The sequence below is a fragment of the Cnephaeus nilssonii genome (genome assembly GCF_951640355.1).
Source record: "Cnephaeus nilssonii genome assembly, chromosome: 14".
Lineage (NCBI taxonomy): Eukaryota > Metazoa > Chordata > Mammalia > Chiroptera > Vespertilionidae > Cnephaeus > Cnephaeus nilssonii.
The window spans coordinates 22524487-22546351 of NC_137085.1; the positions used below are offsets into that span (position 1 = coordinate 22524487).

The window sequence follows — 21865 nt, forward strand, 5'->3', positions numbered from 1 at the left end:
TTGTAGACAGGTAGATCTGGGAAGCAGTTAAGCAGTAGATCTGTTTCAGTGATGTAAAAGAGAAGCTATATAAAAAAAAAAAGACAGAAAAAATATGTAAACATGGGAATCGGTCTTTCTTTCTGTGACCCCACCTTCCTACCTAGTGCAGGTCACTTTATTCTTTCCTCTCCCAGCTGCTGACGCCGATTGCCCAGGGCTGTGGAGCGTGGACTGGCTTTGCGTTTGTAATCTGAGCCCTTTACTGTTTGTGTGATCCGGTGTCCATGCAAACATGCAGCCAGTAAAGTCCACCTGGAGTAATATCCTGGCTGTCTGTACCTACTGGGTGATTGTGGAAGTATTTTTGAAATATGGATCCTCAATGAATTCATTTGCTTTTTGTTAAAATATGTATGTCAATGTGTATGTGTGTATACGCATGTGCACGCACACATACGCACACCTCTGTACATACAGTTTATTTACACAAGCCCCACTTTGGAGTGCTGTATGTTACCGTGATATCAAGTGTATGGCCCAAGTCTGAGCTCCTTGTGGGTGGGCTCTGTTTTATTCATTGCTGTTTTAAGAGCTTGGCACACAGGAATTACTTAATAAAGCATTTGTTTTTTAAAAAGTTTCCTCCTTCAAATGTATGGTTTTAATGAATCGCTGAACTGGCTGCCTCTTCTGTTCCCATAGTAACGATGCTCCCGAGGACCTGGGCACCCAGGAGCTCCTGAATGCCCTCACCCGAGAGCCCGGCTTCGGGACCCGCTGTATGGAGGGGAACCCCATCCCGTGAGTGCCTTTCAGCTACGCACCCCTCCGCTCTGGTTTCCTGTGCTTGCCGCCTGGTTTGGTCTCGAGTGCACTGCATTTTTTATCAGTTGTATGCCACACCGTGACTACCATCGTTTGCCCTTTGAACCGAGTTGGGCATGAACAACCCATTATTTTTTTTAATGTTCAAAAAGCTGATATAGTAATCTAATAAGACCATCTAGGAACATACATAACAGGCTAGGAGCATATCCTAACATCCTGCAAAGCAAATTACTGCAGATGTTTGTTTACTGCTTTATAAATGAATATTTAATTTAAATAGCACTTTATACTTACTGCTCCAATGCTTTTCCCTTCCTCCCTCCCCCCCAGATCCTGTACCTAAACGCAGAGACAGGATGCCAATATATAGAATTTGCAGTTTTGTTGTCAGCTTCTTGACTTTAACAGCTGAAAAGGTGATGGGGTTTTATAAAAGTGACATTTTCTCCTTTTAGAGTTCCCTATTTTTATTGTATCCTCCTTCAAAATCCTTGAAGAAAAAGAGACAGTATGTAGATAAATTCCGTTAAAGACCCATAGACGAAGTAGGTATGTGGGAAGGTCCATCCAGCGATGGTTGTGAGTAAAGACAGTGGACAGAGGTGAGCTTCTGGGAGCCCACGGAGGGGAGAGGTGGTTCCAAGTTCCCAGGCTCAGGTAGAATTTGCAGGTAAGGGTGTTACCACACACTGAGGAGTTGTGGAGAGTGTGGGAAGGTGCAGAAATACTGGGAAAGGGCTAACTTCAATCCCAGGTTTTAAAGGGCAGATACAGACCCCGTCAGAGTCACGGACCAGTGAGCACGGTACCTGGGTGTGCAGGGTTTTGGAGCAGCTTCCAAGTATAGCGATTGTGTACTTGTTATCTCTTATTAATTGGATACTTACTAAATGTTGGTTACTACTTACTGGGTGGTAAATGCTAGCAGCCAATATTATCAGCTCCTAAAGAACAAGATGACTCACGTGGAGAAGGACCAAGAGGCATCCTATCTGGATGTCACGATTCTTTTGAGGAGATTCCACTTGACAGTTTTGTAGGCGAGATAGAAGAATGAGAGGAGATGGTGATAGAGGTGGATGGATGCAGCTCCTGCCAGCTGAGCAGTGTGGACTCAATGCCAGTCTGGGAAGACTCGTGGGAGCAAAGTCTGGGTTGAGATCTCGCCAACAGCACAGGAGAGGCAGGGCCCCGACATCAGAGGACTCCCCGCCGTGAGGCCCAGCAACATGGAACGTGTGCTGGGGGCAGTCAGATGTGGGGGCCCCACTCCGGGCACTCTCAGGTTTTTCAGAAAGTAGTGGAATGGAGGGACAGGAGGGACGTTTGGCGGGGCCACCTCCCTGGGGCATTTATCTTTGCCTCAGCCACTCCTTGTGTGTAGGTGTTAGGAAGGGAACTTGAGGAGGGAGCCGGGCTTCCCTGGAAGTTTCCATTTCACTGGGGCACCGCACAGAGAGCTAGAGCGCAGTCCACAGAACCGTTCGTTTGGATGGTGGCTGTGCGTTAAATTGTAGAAGTTTGGAACTGGAAGGGATAGGAAATGACTTGTGAAAATGTGACTTATTGAAACAAGTCATTCTATGTTTTTATTTTATTGTTGGAGAAAGTAAGCCCTGAGAGGGCAGGTGATGTGTTGATGATCTCACAGTAATTCAGAGCGCGAGTTGGGCATCAACAACCCAGCTCTCTATGTACCAATTGCTCTAATACCGCACCCCCCCTCCCCGCCCCAATTCTCTACTTGTTTTGAAACATAAAGTGAATCTTGACATTGTCTACAGCTAATCAGCACATTGAGCATAAAACTGAGACCCCTTCCAGGCCTGTGTCATCTGGCTCCTGCCTCCTCCTCTGCCTCATAGCTCATCACGTTCCAGCCACACTGTCCCCCCGCTGCTCCTTCAACAGGAACCTCAGGGCCTTTGCACCGGTGCTTCCTGCTGCTTCTGCTTGTCACATTCTTTCCCTCCAAATCTCTCCCTGGCTCAGCCTTTATGTTCTGGCCAAAGTGTACCACCTCTTCGTGCAACTCCTTTCCTACCAGTCACGTTCCCTTTATTTTGCTACATGTTTTCCCATTTAAGATGGTATTTAATCATCACCTAACTCTTCGATGGGAACACAGACTCCATGAAGGCAGGGACTTTTCGTGTTCACTCCAGACTCTCAAATACGCAGAAGAGTGTCTGGCACAGAGTTGATGCTCATTGAGTATTTTGGAGTGAACACGTGGGTGAGTGATTGAATGCTGGTGGATTGGATCGACTGGAGTTCCGTAGATGAGCATCTAGGCCCTCTTTGCATTCCGTTGTTCATATCGGTGAAGTGAGCTCACAGCTTACAAGTCTTTGGAGGGATCGGATAATCGATGGGGAGGGGTCGATGCATGTCTGCAGGTGTTATTGATGGATCCTGTGCCCCTGAGGCGACAGGAAACCCAGGCCCTCTGGGTGACCTGGCCTTGCTGTCCTCCCTGTGCAGAGACGTGCCCTGCTTGGTGGGAGAGGAGGAGTGGACCACGGCCCCCGTTCCCCAGACCATCACGGACCTCTTCCAGAACGGGAACTGGACGATGGAGAACCCCTCACCCACCTGCCAGTGCAGCAGCGAGAAAATCAAGAAGATGCTGCCCGTGTGTCCCCTGGGGGCCGGGGGGCTGCCTCCTCCACAGGTGAGTCCCTCACCAGGTGTGACTGAGCAGGCAGGGGCGCAGGGTGTGCTGGGGAAGAAGGACGGGGTGACATATCAGGAGTGTCTCTTTCAATCTTGACCTTAGTTCTTGTCACAGGGAAAAGCATGTGAGTTTTGAGGAGAGGAGGCTTGAACCACCTTGTTCCTATATCTGAGTGAGCTTAGCCTGTTTCTTTATTTTGAAGAGACTTGTTTGCGTTAAAACCAGAACACAACATTCTGGACCGATGGGCTACGGGAGACACGCATGGTGCCCTCTCCCAGAGTGGGGGTGTCACAGGACAGGCCCCCCTTTCTCCCCGGCTCTGCCTTAGGGACGCTGGCCCATCACTGTCTGAGGGTCTTGTTAAGTCTGACATTCTCTGAGAGTCTGAGCATGGGACGCAATTGTGAGCTGGTTTTTTTTTTTCTGAGAACAGTTTCAGGATGAGGCTTCCTTGTGAAAGCTGTCTGCTGCTTTATCGGCATCCAGGTTGTGAGTTCCGGTTGCGTCTTTCTAAAATAATAGCTAATCTATTCATCCGTGTGACACCACTGAACAAAGAACTCACCAAGCATCGTCAGTGATGCTGCTCCCTAAAGACCTTTGTGACTGTGAAGAATAGATTGTACAGTCTATGGTTTCCAGAATAATTTCCTGGGGAACTTTTTGGAGTGGCTTAAGTGTATGGCCTGAGTCAGGGGTAGAAGGAATCCGTCTTTGGGGGCTGGCTTGGGGTACCTGGGCATTGTGGGCAGGGCCTAGTGGTGTGTTTCTGAGGGACATGTGTCAATGTAGCCCTTGATTTGCTTTTGGTCTCAATTCTGGTCCATAAAAGCATGTGCTTGGTTTTTCTGTAACAACAGAGAAAGCAGAACACGGAGGACATCCTTCAGAACCTGACGGGGAGAAACATCTCGGATTACCTGGTGAAGACATACGTGCAGATCATAGCCAAAAGGTCATTCTCTGCTAAACTCAGTCCTTGCTCTGTCATTACTGATCAGAGGAATTTAAGACCTAAAGATAGTAGGCCGAGTAGTGGGGGAAACATCATATTTTTGCCTGATGTTGTCTTGAAAGCTTAGGATGCACTTTCAAAGTAGACAAGATGAGAAGTATTATGAGCATTTGGTTGTCAGCTTCAAGATTGAGTTTACCTGGTTCCAGAATGAAAATAAATCTGGATTCAAATTCTAATTCTGCCACTAACTAACTAGCTGTTTGACGAACAGAAACCAGTTATCCCTTTAAATCCTCAGTTGGTGTGTCAAATGTAAAAGCAATGCTGCTCTTATGAGTTTGTTGTGAGGACTAAATGAATGATAAATATAAATACCGCTCATGGTTGGGATGCATGGCAGCCTGGGCCGTGGAGTGGGGAAGAGCCATGGAGCTTCCTGCGGCCTCGCAGCCTAACGCTGACTACGTAGCTCAGGGTCAGGGAACCTTCTTTCTGCCAAGGGCCATTTGGATATTTATAACATCTTTCAGTCACCGGCCATACAAAATTATCCACTTAAAAATGAGCCTGTTATATTTGGTCAAACATTTAATTGACTCACTCCTTGGTAGTCAGTGCCTTGGTAGGGCCAGACCAAGTGATTCTGTGGGCCTCAGATGGCCCGCAGGCTGGATGTTCCCCACCCTGATTTACCCGCTGCCGCTTCCCACTGGTTTGGTCAGCTGGGCTTCTCGGAGTCCTCAGTGGCTCTAAATGACAAGGGTGTGCTTGAATGACAGCGACTGTGAGTTTCCAACAAAGAGACACAGCCTCTCCCTATGTCATCCCTAATTGATGCATGACTTTGAATTTTAGAAGTTTCTAGTTTGATCACACCTTTGTCTATAAATTGGTTTCTGAATTGGTTTAATCCAAGGCATGGTTTTCATATGCATAAGATTTTAAGAATGGGAGGAAAAATGACATGCCGATTAGGGCTTCTTCCCATTGGCAAAAACTTACACCATCAGCTTGATCCTAGGATTATTTCCATCCCTTTGTTGAGCCCTCAGGTAGATATTGACTCCTTCTGTGTCATCAGGAATAGGATCCGTGTTGCTCTGAACTGATGTTTGGTTTGTCTCTGGTTTCTGCAGCTTAAAGAACAAGATCTGGGTGAACGAGTTTAGGTGAGTTGACCTCTTCCCATGCTTTCCCTGGACCTCCTGTCGGTCAGGAGGGTGGTTCTGATGCAGGAATCGTGGGCCCCGGGAAGTTGTTAGTTTTGGGATTGCGTTGCCCTCAGTGTTTCTGCTCAGCGCCAGCTGCCGCTGCAGAGGCATGTGAATGCCGGGCACACTGATCTCCTCGAGGAGGCACAGAGGATTTTTTTATGGTGCGATTTAACAGGAAGCACAATGTCGTGAGGGGAAAACCTCCACTAGCTACACTTTGCCCCCAAACCAGATTCCCAGGGGTTCTCTTGGATGAAATAAGACGCATCAACACCATATATCCTCACTGTATTTCAACCCATCTGTCCCTCTGGGATTTGAAGGAACAGGTGGGATCAGGGAAGAAAAGAAGGAAGAATCGTTGAAGTTCATTAACATCTTATGAAAAATGGGCAACTTTGTGTGGCTGCCCCACAATGTGACTCTTTGACACTGCTTTCCACTTTTCCTCCTTGCCTTTTTCCTGAGGGCCAGGCCCCACAGAACTGTGAACAGAGCAGACGGGGCCCCTCCTGTTGTCCTCATGCTAGGAACGAGCCCAGGCCTCTGGGCTCATTATGGTAAACCTCTGGACTCTTGGTCCGTGTCCTCACTCCTTGTCCTGACTTCCTGTCTGCTTGACTTTTTAAAATTAATTTACTTAAAAATATTTTAATGTATTTTTATTGATTTCAGAGAGGAAGGGGGAGGGAGAGAGAGATAGAAACATTAATGATGAGACTCATTGACTCGTTGCCTTCTGCAGGCCCCCTCCTGGGGATTGAGCCACAACCCAGGCGTGTGCCCTGACCAGGAATTGAACAGTGACCTCCTGATTTATAGGTCGATGCTCAACACTGAGCCACACTGGCTGGGCCCATCTGCTTGTCTTGAGACCCAAGTTCAGGCCTGAGCACCAGGGTGGGAGGAGCTGCTTCTGTCTCTAGGCAGGCCCAGACCCTTCCTACTTGGGCAGGAACCCTAAGGGTAAGGGAAGAGATTGCCGGAATCCACTAGAGGAGTCCCGTGGTAACTTCCTCTCGGTCTAACTTCGGTCCTGCTGTGAGGAAGCAGTTCGCCTGCGGGAAACATGTGGTGTCCAGGGTCCTGTGCCCTGCGCTGTCTGTGTTTTAACCTCAGGCTGTTCTTCCAGGTACGGCGGCTTTTCCCTGGGCGTCAGCAATTCTCACGCGCTTCCTCCAAGTCAAGAAGTTAACGATGCCATCAGGCAAATAAAGAAACACTTGAACCTGGCCAAGGTACGGTGTCCCTCCCAGGACATGTCAGAAAGGGGCCCAGAGCTGCTGGTACAGGGGAGCAGTTGGCAGGGGCATCCGATCACTGAGCACCTCATTGTGTAAGACTTGGGTACAAAGTCGTCCTGAGTAGTTAGCGTCTTATGCCAGCCAGCACCGAGCTGGGACTCAGTGACCAGTTAGGATCTGAAAGCACAGACCAAAGACAAATCCAGGTCTCTCCCAGTAACTTAAATTTATGAATTTAGCCAGTAGGTAAGCAAACTTCACATCAAGCATACTTTTCCAAAGTGGTCACTGTTAAACAGGAAACGAATCCTTTTCTGTAAGTGTTCAGCAGGCGTTAGGACTCACTGAGCATTCACTTCATTTCTCTGTGCCTGGGGTTTCCCATTTTTAATTAAGAATTGAGGGGGTCAGATGATGGGGACGCTGGGATCACAGACGCAGGGATAGTCCTCGAGTCTGTATCTCTGTTTTGAGGCCCAGACCTCACGAGGGTTTCCCTGGGCCCTAGGATGACGCCAGGGGAACATTTTGAAGACTCCCCACCCCTGAGTTAGAGACAGACGTGGGAGTCTTGGGACTTTGAGTCACAGGGCTTCCCGGTGGTTCCTTTGAGACTCGTGGCTCATGGCAACATCGGTGCTTTGGATTTCTGGCCCCTCGTTGCTCGGTGGCTTCAGCTTTCCTTTTTTTTTTTTTTTTAAATATATTTTACTGATTTTTTACAGAGAGGAAGGGAGAGGGATAGAGAGTTAGAAACATCGATGAGAGAGAAACATCGATCAGCTGCCTCCTGCACACCCCCTACTGGGGATGTGCCCGCAACCAAGGTACATGCCCTTAACTGGAATCGAACATGGGACCCCCCAGTCCGCAGGCTGACGCTCTATCCACTGAGCCAAACAGGTTTCGGCTCAGCTTTTCTTTTAATGAACAAGGTAGTCATGGTGCCCGTCCTAAGGTTGTCCTGCTGCTCCTGCGAGCCGTCTGAGCTGAGGCAGGTTCTGTCGTCCACAGGATAGCTCTTCGGAACGATTTCTCAGCAGCTTGGGAAGGTTCATGACAGGACTGGACACGAAAAACAATGTCAAGGTAAAGCCCTTTGTTCCAGTAGCTTCTTGATGCACAGTAACCCTCTGTTCAGCTCCTGAGCGCACTGATTGGGTAGGCACGGCAGAGAGAGCAGTCTAGTAGCCTCACCAGCGAGGACGTGCAATGCAGTGATTCAGAGAGTTTGCTTTGCCCCTGGACACAGCAGGCGGACCATTGTGACCTCTAAGCCTCAGTTTCCTAACCTCTCCCATGGAGACAGTACTCAGGCTCTCTCAAAGCCGTGATGAAAATTAAATGAGTTAAACATAGAGGGTAATCGGCACCGTGCCTGGCCACACGGTCAGTGCTTGGTACACCTGGTTGCCCTTACTGCTTCGCCACGTTCTCTGACCATAATGTTTTGTCTCTGTGCATGACTGAGATTTCTGAAATTTACAGGCGCGCGCGGCACACCCACCTCCAAGAACAGGGTTTGGGAGCATTACCTTGTACCTCTGTGTTTTATTTCAGGTGTGGTTCAATAACAAGGGGTGGCATGCCATCAGCTCTTTCTTGAATGTCATCAACAACGCCATTCTGCGGGCCAACCTGCAGAAGGGGGCGAACCCCAGCCAGTACGGGATCACTGCTTTCAACCACCCCCTGAACCTCACCAAGCAGCAGCTCTCGGAAGTGGCTCTGTAAGTAGCTACGTCTCCATGGACCAGGTGGGGGCAGGAGAGGGTGTTGGGGGTAATGGTGGAATGGAGGAAGGAACCCTGATGCTGGTTTTGTATAACAGCTGGGGAAACACTTACATTAGGGTATGTCTGGGTTGGTCCAGGGTCTGGACAGAATATAATCAGTCTAGGAATTGGCTGGCAGGGATTAAAGTGCCAAAGATAAATAAATGACTCATATATGTAAAAACCATTACATCTAGTGGATTCATGTAAGTTGTTAATAACATCTCCCAAATATTTTAACTGGCCATCAATACAGTGTTTAATAAAAAAAGCAGAAGCCCGCCATCAACTGTCTTTCGCTGGTTTTAAACTTGGTGAAATGTACTTTTCTCAGCTTGTGTTTTTAATTCCTGAATTGTGTGTATGTGTGCGAGGTTAAAGCCAATACACACTAGGCAAAGTGTATAGAGCCTTTGGAATTGTGGAGATCTGAGTTTGAATCTGGTTTCTAAACTTTCTAGATGTATGGTGTTAAATGAGGCAGTTCATGTAAGTTGCCAAGTTTAGCATCTGGTTTATATTCAACACATGTTGGGTCCCTTTCCGGTATAAGGGGCATGGCACAGTTATTATTTTTGCTTAACTTGTATAAAATATCAATATATGTCACTGGGATCTTTATACCAAGCTTATATAACATTTACATGTGTAATTTATATTAAACCCTGTTTATTGAGCTTATAAGACCGCTCTTCTTCTAAGCATCTGATAGATGTGTTAGACTGATAGGCCACACACTGGTGTTTTCAAATTTATTTACAGCCAGAAATGAAGTTATTTGAATGGCATCACACTAAAATTTCTGCTTTATTTAATGTTCAATCTACACTTGTCCTTTGTGAGTGAAAATTCACAACTTAATTGCTCTTATAAGGTCATTAGGCCACTCTGACTCCCATTAATAGTTCATCATGACACTGGCTCTTTGTAACCTCAGTGCAATGAGTGTTGCATTGGAATTGTCAGGTTAGGAGGGTTTTTGCTTTTGTTTTATTTTATTTTTTTTACTTGAAAATAATAATTGTTAGCCCTGAAAATAAAATATTTGGTGAGCAGGTTATTTTTTTCCCTGGGCTATGCTCAGATATTTGTGTGCGTGCATCCGTGTGTGTGTGTGTGTGTGTGTGTGTGTGTGTGTGTCCGTGTCCGTGTTTCCTCCTGATGGAGTCTTCAGTTGCATCAGTGGCCCCTCATGTCCTCACTGCCTCTTTCTCAGGATGACCACATCGGTGGATGTCCTCGTGTCCATCTGTGTTATCTTCGCCATGTCCTTCGTCCCAGCCAGCTTTGTCGTGTTCCTGATCCAGGAGCGGGTCAGCAAGGCGAAGCACCTGCAGTTCATCAGCGGGGTGAAGCCCGTCATCTACTGGCTCTCCAATTTTGTCTGGGACATGGTAAGGGCGCCGCCGTGCTGCTGTGCGTAAATCTCGGGCGGGGCCACGCGTGGATGACAGCCTCTGGCTCTTGTTACGGTGTCCTTGCTCATCTGAAGATGAATGAGAAAGAAAATGACTGAGGCATTGTAATTAAGTGCAGTGTACTTAAGGAGCATTAAGTACAGCGCCCATCCCACACCCGAGAGGAAATCTGTCCACTCTGACGGCAGTTAGTATCACCACCACCTAATCCCTAATGCAAAACTCTTCAAACAGACATGGACGGGGAAGCCAGTCCAAACTCCAGTGCCTGTAACTTGTCTGATAGGTACAGGGTGTTCTTTGTCTTACTAGGAAATCTGTCTGTCATCTGAAAACTCGACACATTTTACCTGAAGCTTATCCACCTATTGCAAATACGTTTTCATGCCAGCTACAATGCATTGCTTTTGTTCAGACCAATATGGAGGACTTCAAATAATTCCTAAGTTCCACTTCTCGGAAAGTGGAGTTGAAATATGTCTCCCTCTGAGTTCCATTAATTGTAGGCCATACAGAGCACACGTGATGCTTCTCCCACCAGATAGCCCCTCAGATAAGTGAAGACAACTTTCACTGAACCCAAGTCTTCCCCGGATAAGACGATCTCTGAGGACTCATTGTGTAATCTCTAAAGCACAGTACCCGTGTGAGTGATGATGATGAGCAAGCCTCTCGGACGTGTCATTCTTTTGATTTCACTGCCTTTGTGTGGCCATGCTCCATATTGTTAATGTCCCTTTTGAAAAGTAAAACCCAGAATTAGCCTTGTGTTCAGGCTGCGGTCTGAGTGGCTATGAGCCTAGAGGGAGTTGATCTGTATCCCTGACTTTATTACACAGTCCAAGGGCATCGCATTTTGGAAGTAGCACTGTCTTGGCAGCCGTTGGGTAGTGAACTGAAATCTCTAGTTGACAGGTATTATTAAACGGGCCTCTTTCCCTCTATACCAATGCAGTTGAGTTTTTTGAGCCCAAACTTTATGTTGATCGCTGTTCAACTGCATTTTGTTTAGTGTCCATTTGCTTTTATCTTGACCCAGTAATTACTTTATTCAGTCAACACATTCTGAGTGCTCACTGCGTGTCTGACTCCACCACACACAGGAGCTTCAGAGATGAAAGACCAAGTCCCGAACTCAGGAATGTCACTCACCTTCCTGTGTGTCATCTGTCCCTCCCCTGCTTTCGAGCCTCTGAAGTTTGCTCAAATCATGTCTTCATCTAAGTTGTTGGTAAACACATTGAGTAGAAGAGACTGAAGCAGAGCCCTGTGGTCTGAAGCTGCAAATTCTTGCATCTGACAAGCCTGCTCGCACATCCCTCCCTGTGCTCTGTTCTGCCAGCTATGAATTCTCACAATTGTCTCGTGGTCAGGTCTTTATTTGTGCATTTAAAAATTATTTTTATTTTTTTAGATAATTTTTATATGAGTTTATTTGTGTCAAACTGACACGACATAGGCTGGGAAGCCAGATCTCAGGTGCTCCCTATTTGTGCATTTTAATTCTTGATACTCTGTCAGGACAGACTCTAAGTTTATTCTCAGTGTGATGAAGCAGTTCTGACATTCACATTATGAGCACTTACTTCATAAATAGATTATATGTGAGATTGAACTTGGGCAGACTGTAACATGGCATTAATGATGAAACTGACACAGTCATCTTTGGGAAGAGTAATGGAAGCTTATTTGCTGCCTGGGAAATTGAAATTACTCTGACCGGGGATCCATTGTTCAGTAAGTTTACTGAGCGTGACACCTTGGCTCAGCTCTTGGAAAGACAGCAAGGGCATTCAGTTTATAAAATCAGCCAAGGGTAAAATGCTTGTCAAAATGTATTGTTCAGTGTATTGATTAGTAGTTTATGCGGCTTTATTAATTCAGAGTTATTCTCCAATATGTTCACTGCCCTTTCTTGTCCGACGATAGTGAAGACTTGGGATGTGCTGTATCTTTGACGTAGGGGCGAACTCGATTTCCTTGTTTCACTTTCAGTGCAACTATGTGGTCCCTGCCACGCTGGTCATCATCATCTTCATCTGCTTCCAGCAGAAGTCCTACGTGTCTTCCACCAACCTGCCCGTGCTAGCCCTCCTGCTCCTGCTGTATGGGTAAGGGGCCCCTGGGTGGGTGGCAGCAGTGGGTGAGGCATACGGTGCCCAATGCCAGAGGGAAGGCGGGGGACACCCAGTGGACATTTGTCTTTGTGCCGCCCCAGGTGGTCGATCACACCGCTCATGTACCCCGCCTCCTTCGTGTTCAAGATCCCCAGCACCGCCTACGTGGTCCTCACCAGCGTGAACCTCTTCATCGGCATCAACGGCAGCGTGGCCACCTTCGTGCTGGAGCTCTTCACCGACAACGTGAGTTCTGCAGGGAGAGCAGCTGCGCTGGGCTGAGCATCTCCGGGAGCGGGGGACAGTGTTTAAATCATGATCCCACTCCACGCGTCTGTGGTTTCACACCACCCACCACTCTGTCCTGTATCCGGTTCTCTCTTCCTCGGCTTCCTTTTCCTTATAGCTCTCTCATCAAACCTTTCCGTTTCCTTCGGCAAGTTCTTTTATACTCCTTTCTGCCTACGTGTCGCTTTTCCGATCTTTTTTCACCTTCCGTCTTTGCTTTCCACTTCCGGTGCCGTCTCTGGCTGGCACCATTCCTTCCGGAGGCTCTTACCAGCATCTCTCGGTGCTGTATGTTGTTCTCTCTCAATTCTGTGCCTTTAGCTCTGAAGGTTCCCTGGAACTCTAGCCTTGCATTCTCACTTGCCTGGTGCAGAGCTCCATCTCCATAATTTACAGACACCCCAGGCTCGACATGTCCTGGTTATCTTTCCCCCTGGAACCTACTGCTTCTCTGCCTTTCCTGTCACACTGGATGGCGTTGCCATCCACCCAGTCCCCCGAGCTGGCGACATTTGAGTCATCTTGCGTGCTTTGCTTTTGTTTATTTCCCACGTTCAACTGGTCACCTTGTCAGTTCTTCCAGTTACAGATCCCGTAAACAAGGGTCCCTGTCCATTCCTGTCGTCGCCTTGGTCCCAACACCTGAACTTGGCACTTACTTAGGACCTTCCAGAGGTGCATCCTCTTCCCCAAGAGGCTGCAATCTCAGCCGAGTTGCTCCTTCAACCCACCGCACTCCTGTGGGCCTGGCTTAAAATCCCTTCCTCTGTCCCAGGGGCCCCTAGTGTCTGGCTGACCCTTCCTGCTTGAGCTCCGATGCGGGCCTTTCTTTCCCTTCCCTATGGGAGGTGCTCTCTCTGCCCTGTGCTCCCAGGGCCCTCAGTTCATGCTCCATACAACACATACCCAACTGTGTAGTAATTTCCTGTTTCCTGTCACTCTTCCTCAGAACAAAGACTATTTCTTATTGACCTTGGCCTCACCTGTGTCCTAGCACGTGCATCCAGCACATAGCAACTTAATTGTTTGATAGCTGGCTAGTGCTGGCTTGATGTGTTCAAGAAGCATTGTTTAAATGACCACAAAATCCTGGAACTGAACTATTGACCCAGACATGAGCAGTTTGCTTTTAAAATGCTAAGCAAATGTTTTGGTGGATTTGCTTCTGATTAAACATAGCCATGTTTCCCAACTTGGCTCATATTTCTCCATACTCATAGGATCATTCCAAATTTTCTAGCGAGCAAAGGTTTTATTAAGCTGCATATCATCAGCTACGGCTGCTGCTGCTTACCGGGATCTGAAATCAAAGGCTCACCTGGACCTCAGGGAACCGGATGTCTTCTCCACGCCCATACCTCTGACCTGGATACGTTTTTGCTTAAACCACCAATGACATTCAGTCTCCCTCTGTCTTATTTTTTTTTTAGAAGCTGAATAACATCAATGATATCCTGAAGTCTGTGTTCTTGATCTTCCCGCACTTCTGCCTGGGACGGGGGCTCATTGACATGGTGAAAAACCAGGCCATGGCTGATGCCCTGGAAAGGTTCGGTGAGTGCCAGCAGTAGTCGGAGGGCGTTGTACTAGAGGTGGCAGCGTTCACGGGCCTTGCGACTCTGGCCTTTGTTTCAAGAACGAGGCTGGTGGCTGGGCATAGGACTCCCCCCCCGACTGACAGGGCTGGGCACAGCTGGTCGTGGGATGGGTCTTATGACAGGACCATTTGTGCCTGAGAGAAGTGAGAGGGCTATTTCGGAGGTAGGGAGAAAACTGCGTTTAGCTTGAATCCAGTGCCTAATGCCACTGGTTGGGATTGTCAAAGTCACTGCAAAAGTCAAACCAGAGCCTTGAGAATGTGGTACACAGGCAGCGAATCCCAAGGAAAGATGCAAACTCGGGCTCATTAGGACAAGCATGGGTCTGGGGCTGTGGCCGTACATTATCTTTCACATAGTCTATACAAAGGGAATTACTGCAGCTCTTTCTACCTTAGGGTCTTTAGAAGTATTTGTCCTATGGCCACATTACTATTCTTTATCCGCAGGCTCATGTCAGTTAGATGGGTCATGTTATTTAAGGGACTTAGGGCAGAGACTTTCTTTTTTTTTCCAATTTGGAGGTACAAAGGAGATGTATAAGGAAGTTGAAGGAATATTTATATAAAACTAGGTGATTTGATTGAGTCACTAGGTTACATTACATGCTACTGAGAGGGGCATCTTTGTAAAGTGCTCTCTAATCTTTCTTTGGGGAACTTATAATCTGTTAAAATACTGATGGTAAAAATTACCCTGGATTGCTGCCTTTTTACAAAGGATTTTGGCAGCTCGTTAAAAAAGAGACATTACATATCTTAGATGATGCTACAGATCTAATACACGTTTTGCTCTGAAACTCTGATCAGTACTGAATCACAGTATGTTTCCCCCAAACTTCCCCTAAATCAGGCTTGGACGGTGGTCACTCCCTTATGTATTTTCTCCTTGTCATGGGGGATACCCATTGGTGTTCCAGGAAGAGGGGTGAATTTGAGGAAGGGCCGTGGTCTCTGGTGCTTCCATTCTGACTGGGTCTCTGCATTGTGTCTACCAGGGGAGAACCGCTTCGTCTCGCCACTCTCGTGGGACTTGGTGGGACGGAACCTCTTCGCCATGGCCGTGGAGGGGGCGGTGTTCTTCCTCATCACTGTTCTGATCCAGTACAGATTCTTCATCCGGCCCAGGTGAGCTTTTCCTCAGAACTCTTGGAGCCCCCGTTTGAGGGTCACAGAGAAGAAGCACCGGGAAATACTTGTCAATGGCGTTTAGATTGAATTGAACTCAGAGCAGATGATCAAACTGTGTTCATAAAGTGGACATCCCCGGGCCCCAACCCCGCCAGTCCTGGGAACTGGAGAGTGGATCTTATAGGACTGCTTTAGAAATGATCTTTATCTTGAAAAATCGCTGGAAAGGTTGACTTTTCTTAACTCTCCCCCCTAAGACCTGTGAATGCAAAGCTTCCTCCTCTGAATGACGAGGACGAAGATGTCAGGCGGGAAAGGCAGAGGATTCTCGACGGGGGAGGCCAGAATGACATCTTGGAAATCAAGGAGCTGACTAAGGTGAGGCAGTGAGCACAGGCCGTGACAGCTTGTCTGTAACTGCTTTGGCTTTAATGTGGGGAACTACTTCTTGGTGACGTGCTTAGTAAAAGGAGCCTGCTTCTCAAAATGCGCATCTATACCCAGCTTCTGTCAACTTAACTTTATTTAAAACACACCATGGGGACTTCTGCATTAGAGAATACCTTTGTAATGCGCATTCTCATTTTTTAGTGTATTTATTTTTCACGCTTATTTGTGTATTAATTACTAAAACATACTAATGTTGTATACCTAGTCAAAGCTAAGTAGGGCGATTGAGTGGTTGATTTGAGTTTCATGGTCCACAAAGCTGTTCTGTCTCCATTGCTCAGGAGGGAAGGTCTGTTTCACCCTCTCTAGGTGCTAGAGTCCCCAAAGTCCACTTTTTTTTGTATTATGTACAATATTTGCAATGTTGCGATTACAGATTTTTTTTACCCTGTAGAATTTAATTTTAAAAAAATATATAATTTCTTTGTATATTAAATAAATGAAGTATTATGTAGACACTAACGACCAATATGTTTTGTGAAATATTAGATTGAAAATAAAAAGAAATTCACCCGTATTTTGAGCTTTAGAGTCATTCAGAAGCCAGTTGCCACAGAGACAGACCAAAGACCAAGGCTCTTAGCACATCTTATATGTGACTTAGTCTCGTCGATGAGTTTATCCCGTGATGTGCCGTTCCCTCTTCCATAGCCGCCTGGGATCGCCGTGAGTCACTGTGGCTCGTGACCTTTTGCATTGTGTTTGCAGGTGTATAGAAGGAAGAGGAAGCCTGCTGTGGACAGGATTTGTGTTGGCATTCCTCCTGGAGAGGTACAGGCACTTTCTCTACATTGTATTTATCCCTGTTAATTCAGACAGCCTCTACCCAATCCAACGATAATGTTTGTAAGGGGTCAAAGTGGCTTTTAAAGGCTCCTTCTCCCTTTGTGTCTCTGTGAAGCAATCAGTCATTGGGGGGATGAGGACCCCATATGTCAAAAGAGAATGATTTTGGATAACCTCAGGCAGTGTAAGAAAAACATGCATGCCCAGCATGTGATTTTGTGATCTGTTCAAGATGATGATGAAATTCAAATAGATTTTTTTGAAATTATATTTTCTTTGTTTCATTCATGTTTGTGTTCTTGTATGCCCTTTAGCTAGATTAGTGAAATTTGACAAGTTGGCTTTCATTACTGTTTTTTACTCAGTAACTTTGGCCTCAACTTAAGGACTCAGATAATATTACAGAATACGCCCACACTTACTAGTAAAATGATCCCGTCATAAAATACCTGTTTAAGTGACCATGTGATTTCTCAAGACAAAGAAAATATTTGACTCTTCATTGATATTTGAGAATGGTGGGGTCATGCTATATACAAGCTAAGCTGAGGTGACCATATTTCGTAATGGTCACTTAGATTCAGAGTTTCCGTAATTCGTTACACAGTTTACCTAATCTTTTCCAGTGCTTCGGGCTCCTGGGAGTTAATGGGGCTGGGAAGACGTCAACTTTCAAGATGTTAACTGGAGACAGCACTGTTACCAGAGGAGACGCTTTCCTTAACAAAAATAGGTGAGGAAAGAACGGGTCTGCGTTTTGCTACGAAGACTTTTATTACTTATTTAAATACGTCCTACGTTCTATGGTCACAACAGTACTATATAGATAGAGTTTATGAAAATGGTGGAATACAGTCAGGTGTAAAGAAGAAACGCAGAATCATGCCTAATCCCAGTCCCTGGAGATAACTCCTCTGTCTCTCCTTTCCGTCTCATTGTTTTTTAACAGCTTTATTCAGGTGAAATTTACATATCATAACACTTACTTGTTTTAAGAGCACAACACATGATTTTTAATAAATTTACAGAGTTTTGCAACCATCACCACAATCCACGCTTAGAACATGCCCATCACCCCAAATCTATTTTTATATACATATAAATGGACTATAAACTTGAATCATACTGTATCTAGAGTTTTAAAGTTAGTTTTCATTGTTACTGAGTATAACTACTTCCAAAAGGGTTACATATTCTAAGATGTAGAATTTTATTTACTGGATTTCTTATTGTTGGACATTTATTAGTTTCTGCTTTTCCCTCTGTAAGTACGTCCTTGTACTCGTCTGTGGTGGTTTCCTTGGGGAAAAATCCTACAAGGCAAAAGGGTATGCACTTGCCCTCGCTAACAGTTGTCTCAGTTTTGGGGGCCGCCGATAGGCTGTCACCTGAGAATGTGCCGGTCACTGGGCAGTCTGATCAGTGGGAGTCCAGCTCCACGTCAGAAGCCCGGAGACCGTGTCACCTGGAGGACTCGAGACCCGTGGGGCTCCTCTAGGCTTTTCAATTGGTACAGGGCAGTGCCTTTTGACCTTTTCTGACCATGACCCATGCGAGCAAATACATCTTACACCTAAACCCAGTAAATCCAAAGGCATAAACAAGCACAGAATAAAGGTTCATAAAACAATACCTCCTCTTACTACTTATAGTACACTCTGATAATTCTTACTCTTCTCTCTACCATGTCATTAAAAAATACTCGTTGTGACCCAATCAGTTTATTTCTCAAGCGACTAGTGGGCGATGACTCACAAGTTGAAAATAATGGACGGGGGCTACTGGCCAATAAAATTGAGGGGAAAAGAAAGAACTTAATGTACTTGTGGACCTCCTCCTCTGTCTCTGCGCGGTTTTTCCGTAGCCGTGTGAAGGCCGTTTAAAGAGAACAGAATTCTAGAATAGCAGCCGTAAGGCGGCACACCTGCTCCCCCAGGCGTGTTCCTAGCACCGGGCTCCTGGGGCGGATAACAGTGGAGGGGATAAGTGGCCACACGAAGGTCGATCACAGGGACTGGTTGGAAGAGCTGGCTTGGGCAGTGTAGCCGTGAGTGCCAGGGAGTGTCCATGGGCTCCTCAGTCATAGTTCTGAAAAAGCGTGGATCTGGGAGTCCTAATTAGACGTGCAGAGAGGAATGGATGCTGCCGAAAGGGCACACTCAAGGGCTGCCCGGGGGCTGAAGTGCAGCTATCAGATTGGATGTGGACACTGAGCTTCTCCCACGTCACGGATTCTTAACCCGATCCTGGCTTTATAGTGCCTCACCGCCAACCCTCCAATATATGTCAGATTGTGTCTGCAGATGTATTTTTTCCTGTCGCCTTACAAACCAGGAGGGTGCCTTGGTGGGATATTGAGCAGGGCCAATGGGTTGGAACATGCTGTGGCCGCGTCATGTATGGGGCAGCAGAGTGCGGAGGGAGGTCACACCCGGAGTTGCTGGGACTCCTCTGGATCTGAATGAAGGAGACTTTGGAGAAACAAGGCACTTGGTACAAAGGACTGGACCACAAAGTCAAGTTCGTGTGACTAGGTTATTGGTCATACACTTGGCACTGTGGTTGGAATGGATTCAGGAATTCTAAAATGGGACCGAGCCTACAGATTGTTGGGGGAGCCAGGTGCAAGGACTGGGCGGGATGGAGGCAGGAACCCTGACTGCCAGGAGGGGCTGGCATCCTGGGGGCAGAAAGGCTGTTCCTACAGCAGGTGTGCTCACTGGTATTTTTGCCACACACATGCGTACTCTATAGGCACATTAGGCAGGATCGTCTGACCAGCGTATCTCCAAATGCCCCAAGCCTGACCAGTTTTGTTTTCCTTTGCAGTATCTTATCAAACATCCACGAAGTACATCAAAACATGGGCTACTGCCCGCAGTTCGATGCCATCACGGAGCTGATGACTGGGAGAGAGCACGTGGAGTTCTTTGCCCTCTTGAGGGGCGTCCCAGAGAAGGAAGTTGGCAAGGTACCGTGGGCAGCAGCAAGCTAGCCTGCCTCAGCTGGCATCCTGACAATATACCGTGTGGTTTGACTCACATATGACCCTCGGCTTCATGCTGTCTTTCTTCCTGGACACAGTGGTGGGGAGTGCTGGCTCTTTGCCCCTGCTTTCATGGTGGGAGTCTGTGGTGGCGGGGGTGGGTGGGGTGAAGGTGGGGATGGGGGGTGGGGAGCTGTGGGCAGGCCCATGCTGCAGGGCACGGAGGAAGTGCCCTTCTCCCTGTCTTAGGCTCTGTGGCTCTTGCCAGGTCATGATGACAGAATCTGGTCTTACTCAGTGCAGTGGAAGCAAACATGGTCACGTTACCAAACCAGACAGATGTCAAGGAGCTTTTTATTGCTCTAGGTCGGCGAGTGGGCGATTCGGAAGCTGGGCCTGGTGAAGTACGGAGAAAAGTATGCTGGCAACTACAGTGGCGGCAACAAGCGCAAGCTCTCCACAGCCATGGCTCTGATCGGCGGGCCTCCTGTGGTGTTCCTGGTGAGTGGGACTCAGTGAAAACTGTTCTGGCCCGAATGGAAACATCACTTTTCTAAACCCCGTTATGTCCAGGGATGTTGCCTGACCGGCTCGCCAGTGACAAGCTCCCCGCCCCCGACCAGGAACAGCAGAGCGGCCTCAGGGAAGCAGAGGGGGGCCTGTTGTTCCTCTCCTTGACACACCCCGGGGTGGCTCTGCCAGGCCCTCCGATGCTCCCCAAGAGAGAGGCTCCCGGGCCTGTTTCTCTGGCATGGAGAGCCCTGACAAGTGTGGCTGGGGCTGCCTGTGTGATTTGACTTTTCGCTGGAACATTCTTTTTTTTTTTACCGACTATGTGTTTATCCCCTGAGAATGGAGAGTGTGGGCACAGCTCCAGGTCCCCCAACTAGCACCTGAGCCTTCATTCCCTGCATGTAGATACATGGGAAACAGGAGACTAGACGGGACAGTGGCTCTGGACCCTTTATCTTCTACCGAGAAGAGCATTGACGTTATTGCAGGAAGAGGCCTGGGGTTGAGGCTTTAATGTTATCCAGGCATTTGGACCTGAAATTTGTTTCTCGACGACTATCAAGTACAGTAACACGGGGTGAGCTGGAGTGAGCTAGAAGAAAAAGAGGAGAGAAGGCATTTTATTTACCAAAACCTTATACTGACTTCAGTAGAGATTTCAGACAAAGAGCATTTTTAGTATATATTTGTCAGTCATGAAAAGATGATGGAAACTAAATGGCCCTTTCCTGAAAGAGAATGGAAACTAAATGGCTCTTTCCTCCCATTTCTGTCTATTTGGAGAAATTTAATTTCATAACAACTTAAGCGGAGCCCTGGCTCAGTTGGTTGTGCATTGTCCTGTGCACCAAAAGGTTGCACAGCATGATGCCTGGTCAGGGCACGTGCCCAGGTTGCAGCGGGATCCCCTGTGAGACGTGTGCAGGAGGCAGCAGATTGAGGTTTCCACTCTCATGTCCATGTTTCTCTCTCTCTCCCTCTCTTCCTTCTTCTCGCTCTAAAAAAATAATCTTGAAGATAAATTTAGGTGGAGCTTCCTGCTTCAGGGAGACATTTATAAAAACGACCTGGTTCTGGTATGTGAGGTCTGGTTCTTGGGCCATCCATAAGTAACTGGCATGGTTGAGTTAAAATTTAGGCTGTTTCAGAGGTGCTTCTGCATCTAACCCCAAATCTGTCCTCGATGTTTATTTGTCAGCAAGTAATAGGATTCATTTTATTCTAATTACAGGACGAACCGACCACAGGCATGGACCCCAAGGCCCGGCGGTTCCTGTGGAACTGTGCCCTGAGCATCATCAAGGAGGGGAGATCGGTAGTGCTCACCTCTCACAGGTCCGTAGCGCAGGCCTGGCCTGGCTTCTCCATTGTGTGATTTTAAAAATTCCAATTGATACAAATGACCACCGTGTAAAACTTAGAAAATACAGAAAGGCAAAGACAAAAACAATTATCGTCAGAATTGCATCACTTGTAGATAACTGTTACTATCATTGGGCAATAATATATCTTTGCTGTTTCCTTACGCAAACCTATGTACACAAGTGTGCGTGCCTGTGTGGGTGATTCATAAACAAAAATGCAAGCTTAGTGTAATACTGCTCTTGCGCATTCAACAATATATTGTGAACATTATTCCAAGTCATTTCTTATAGCTGGAGAGTAGTCCAATTTAATTGTACTGTGTTTTGTAGACATTTGGGTTGTTTCTAGCGTTCCCACAATTGAACAGGGCACTGCAGTGCACAGGGTTATCCCTACATCGTTCTGTGTTTGTAACAGGACGCCGTTATGCCTTAGGAGGCTGGGAACATTTCTTGAAATGCCAGATGTCCTGGTGATGTTCGAATGGGTAGAGGCACATCACCCTAAGCTGAAACCTGGTTCTGTTTTCCCAC

At 47.1% G+C, this 21865-nt stretch overlaps 1 protein-coding gene across 2 annotated transcripts in view; it reads left to right on the forward strand.

Moving 5' to 3' along the window:
• The window catches only part of ABCA1 (ATP binding cassette subfamily A member 1), a 330657-nt gene that overhangs the window by 303856 nt on the left and 4936 nt on the right, over positions 1-21865 (forward strand). For both annotated transcript variants that reach the window (XM_079790446.1, XM_079790445.1), the window contains 18 exons: positions 685-783; positions 3295-3484; positions 4351-4445; positions 5585-5617; positions 6795-6900; positions 7921-7995; positions 8467-8636; positions 9898-10075; positions 12095-12210; positions 12318-12462; positions 13935-14058; positions 15100-15229; positions 15490-15610; positions 16391-16453; positions 17095-17201; positions 19298-19439; positions 19821-19955; positions 21199-21302. In XM_079790446.1, the coding sequence (XP_079646572.1) occupies positions 685-783; positions 3295-3484; positions 4351-4445; positions 5585-5617; positions 6795-6900; positions 7921-7995; positions 8467-8636; positions 9898-10075; positions 12095-12210; positions 12318-12462; positions 13935-14058; positions 15100-15229; positions 15490-15610; positions 16391-16453; positions 17095-17201; positions 19298-19439; positions 19821-19955; positions 21199-21302 (2133 nt within the window). The remainder of the gene's footprint in view (positions 1-684; positions 784-3294; positions 3485-4350; positions 4446-5584; positions 5618-6794; positions 6901-7920; positions 7996-8466; positions 8637-9897; positions 10076-12094; positions 12211-12317; positions 12463-13934; positions 14059-15099; positions 15230-15489; positions 15611-16390; positions 16454-17094; positions 17202-19297; positions 19440-19820; positions 19956-21198; positions 21303-21865) is intronic.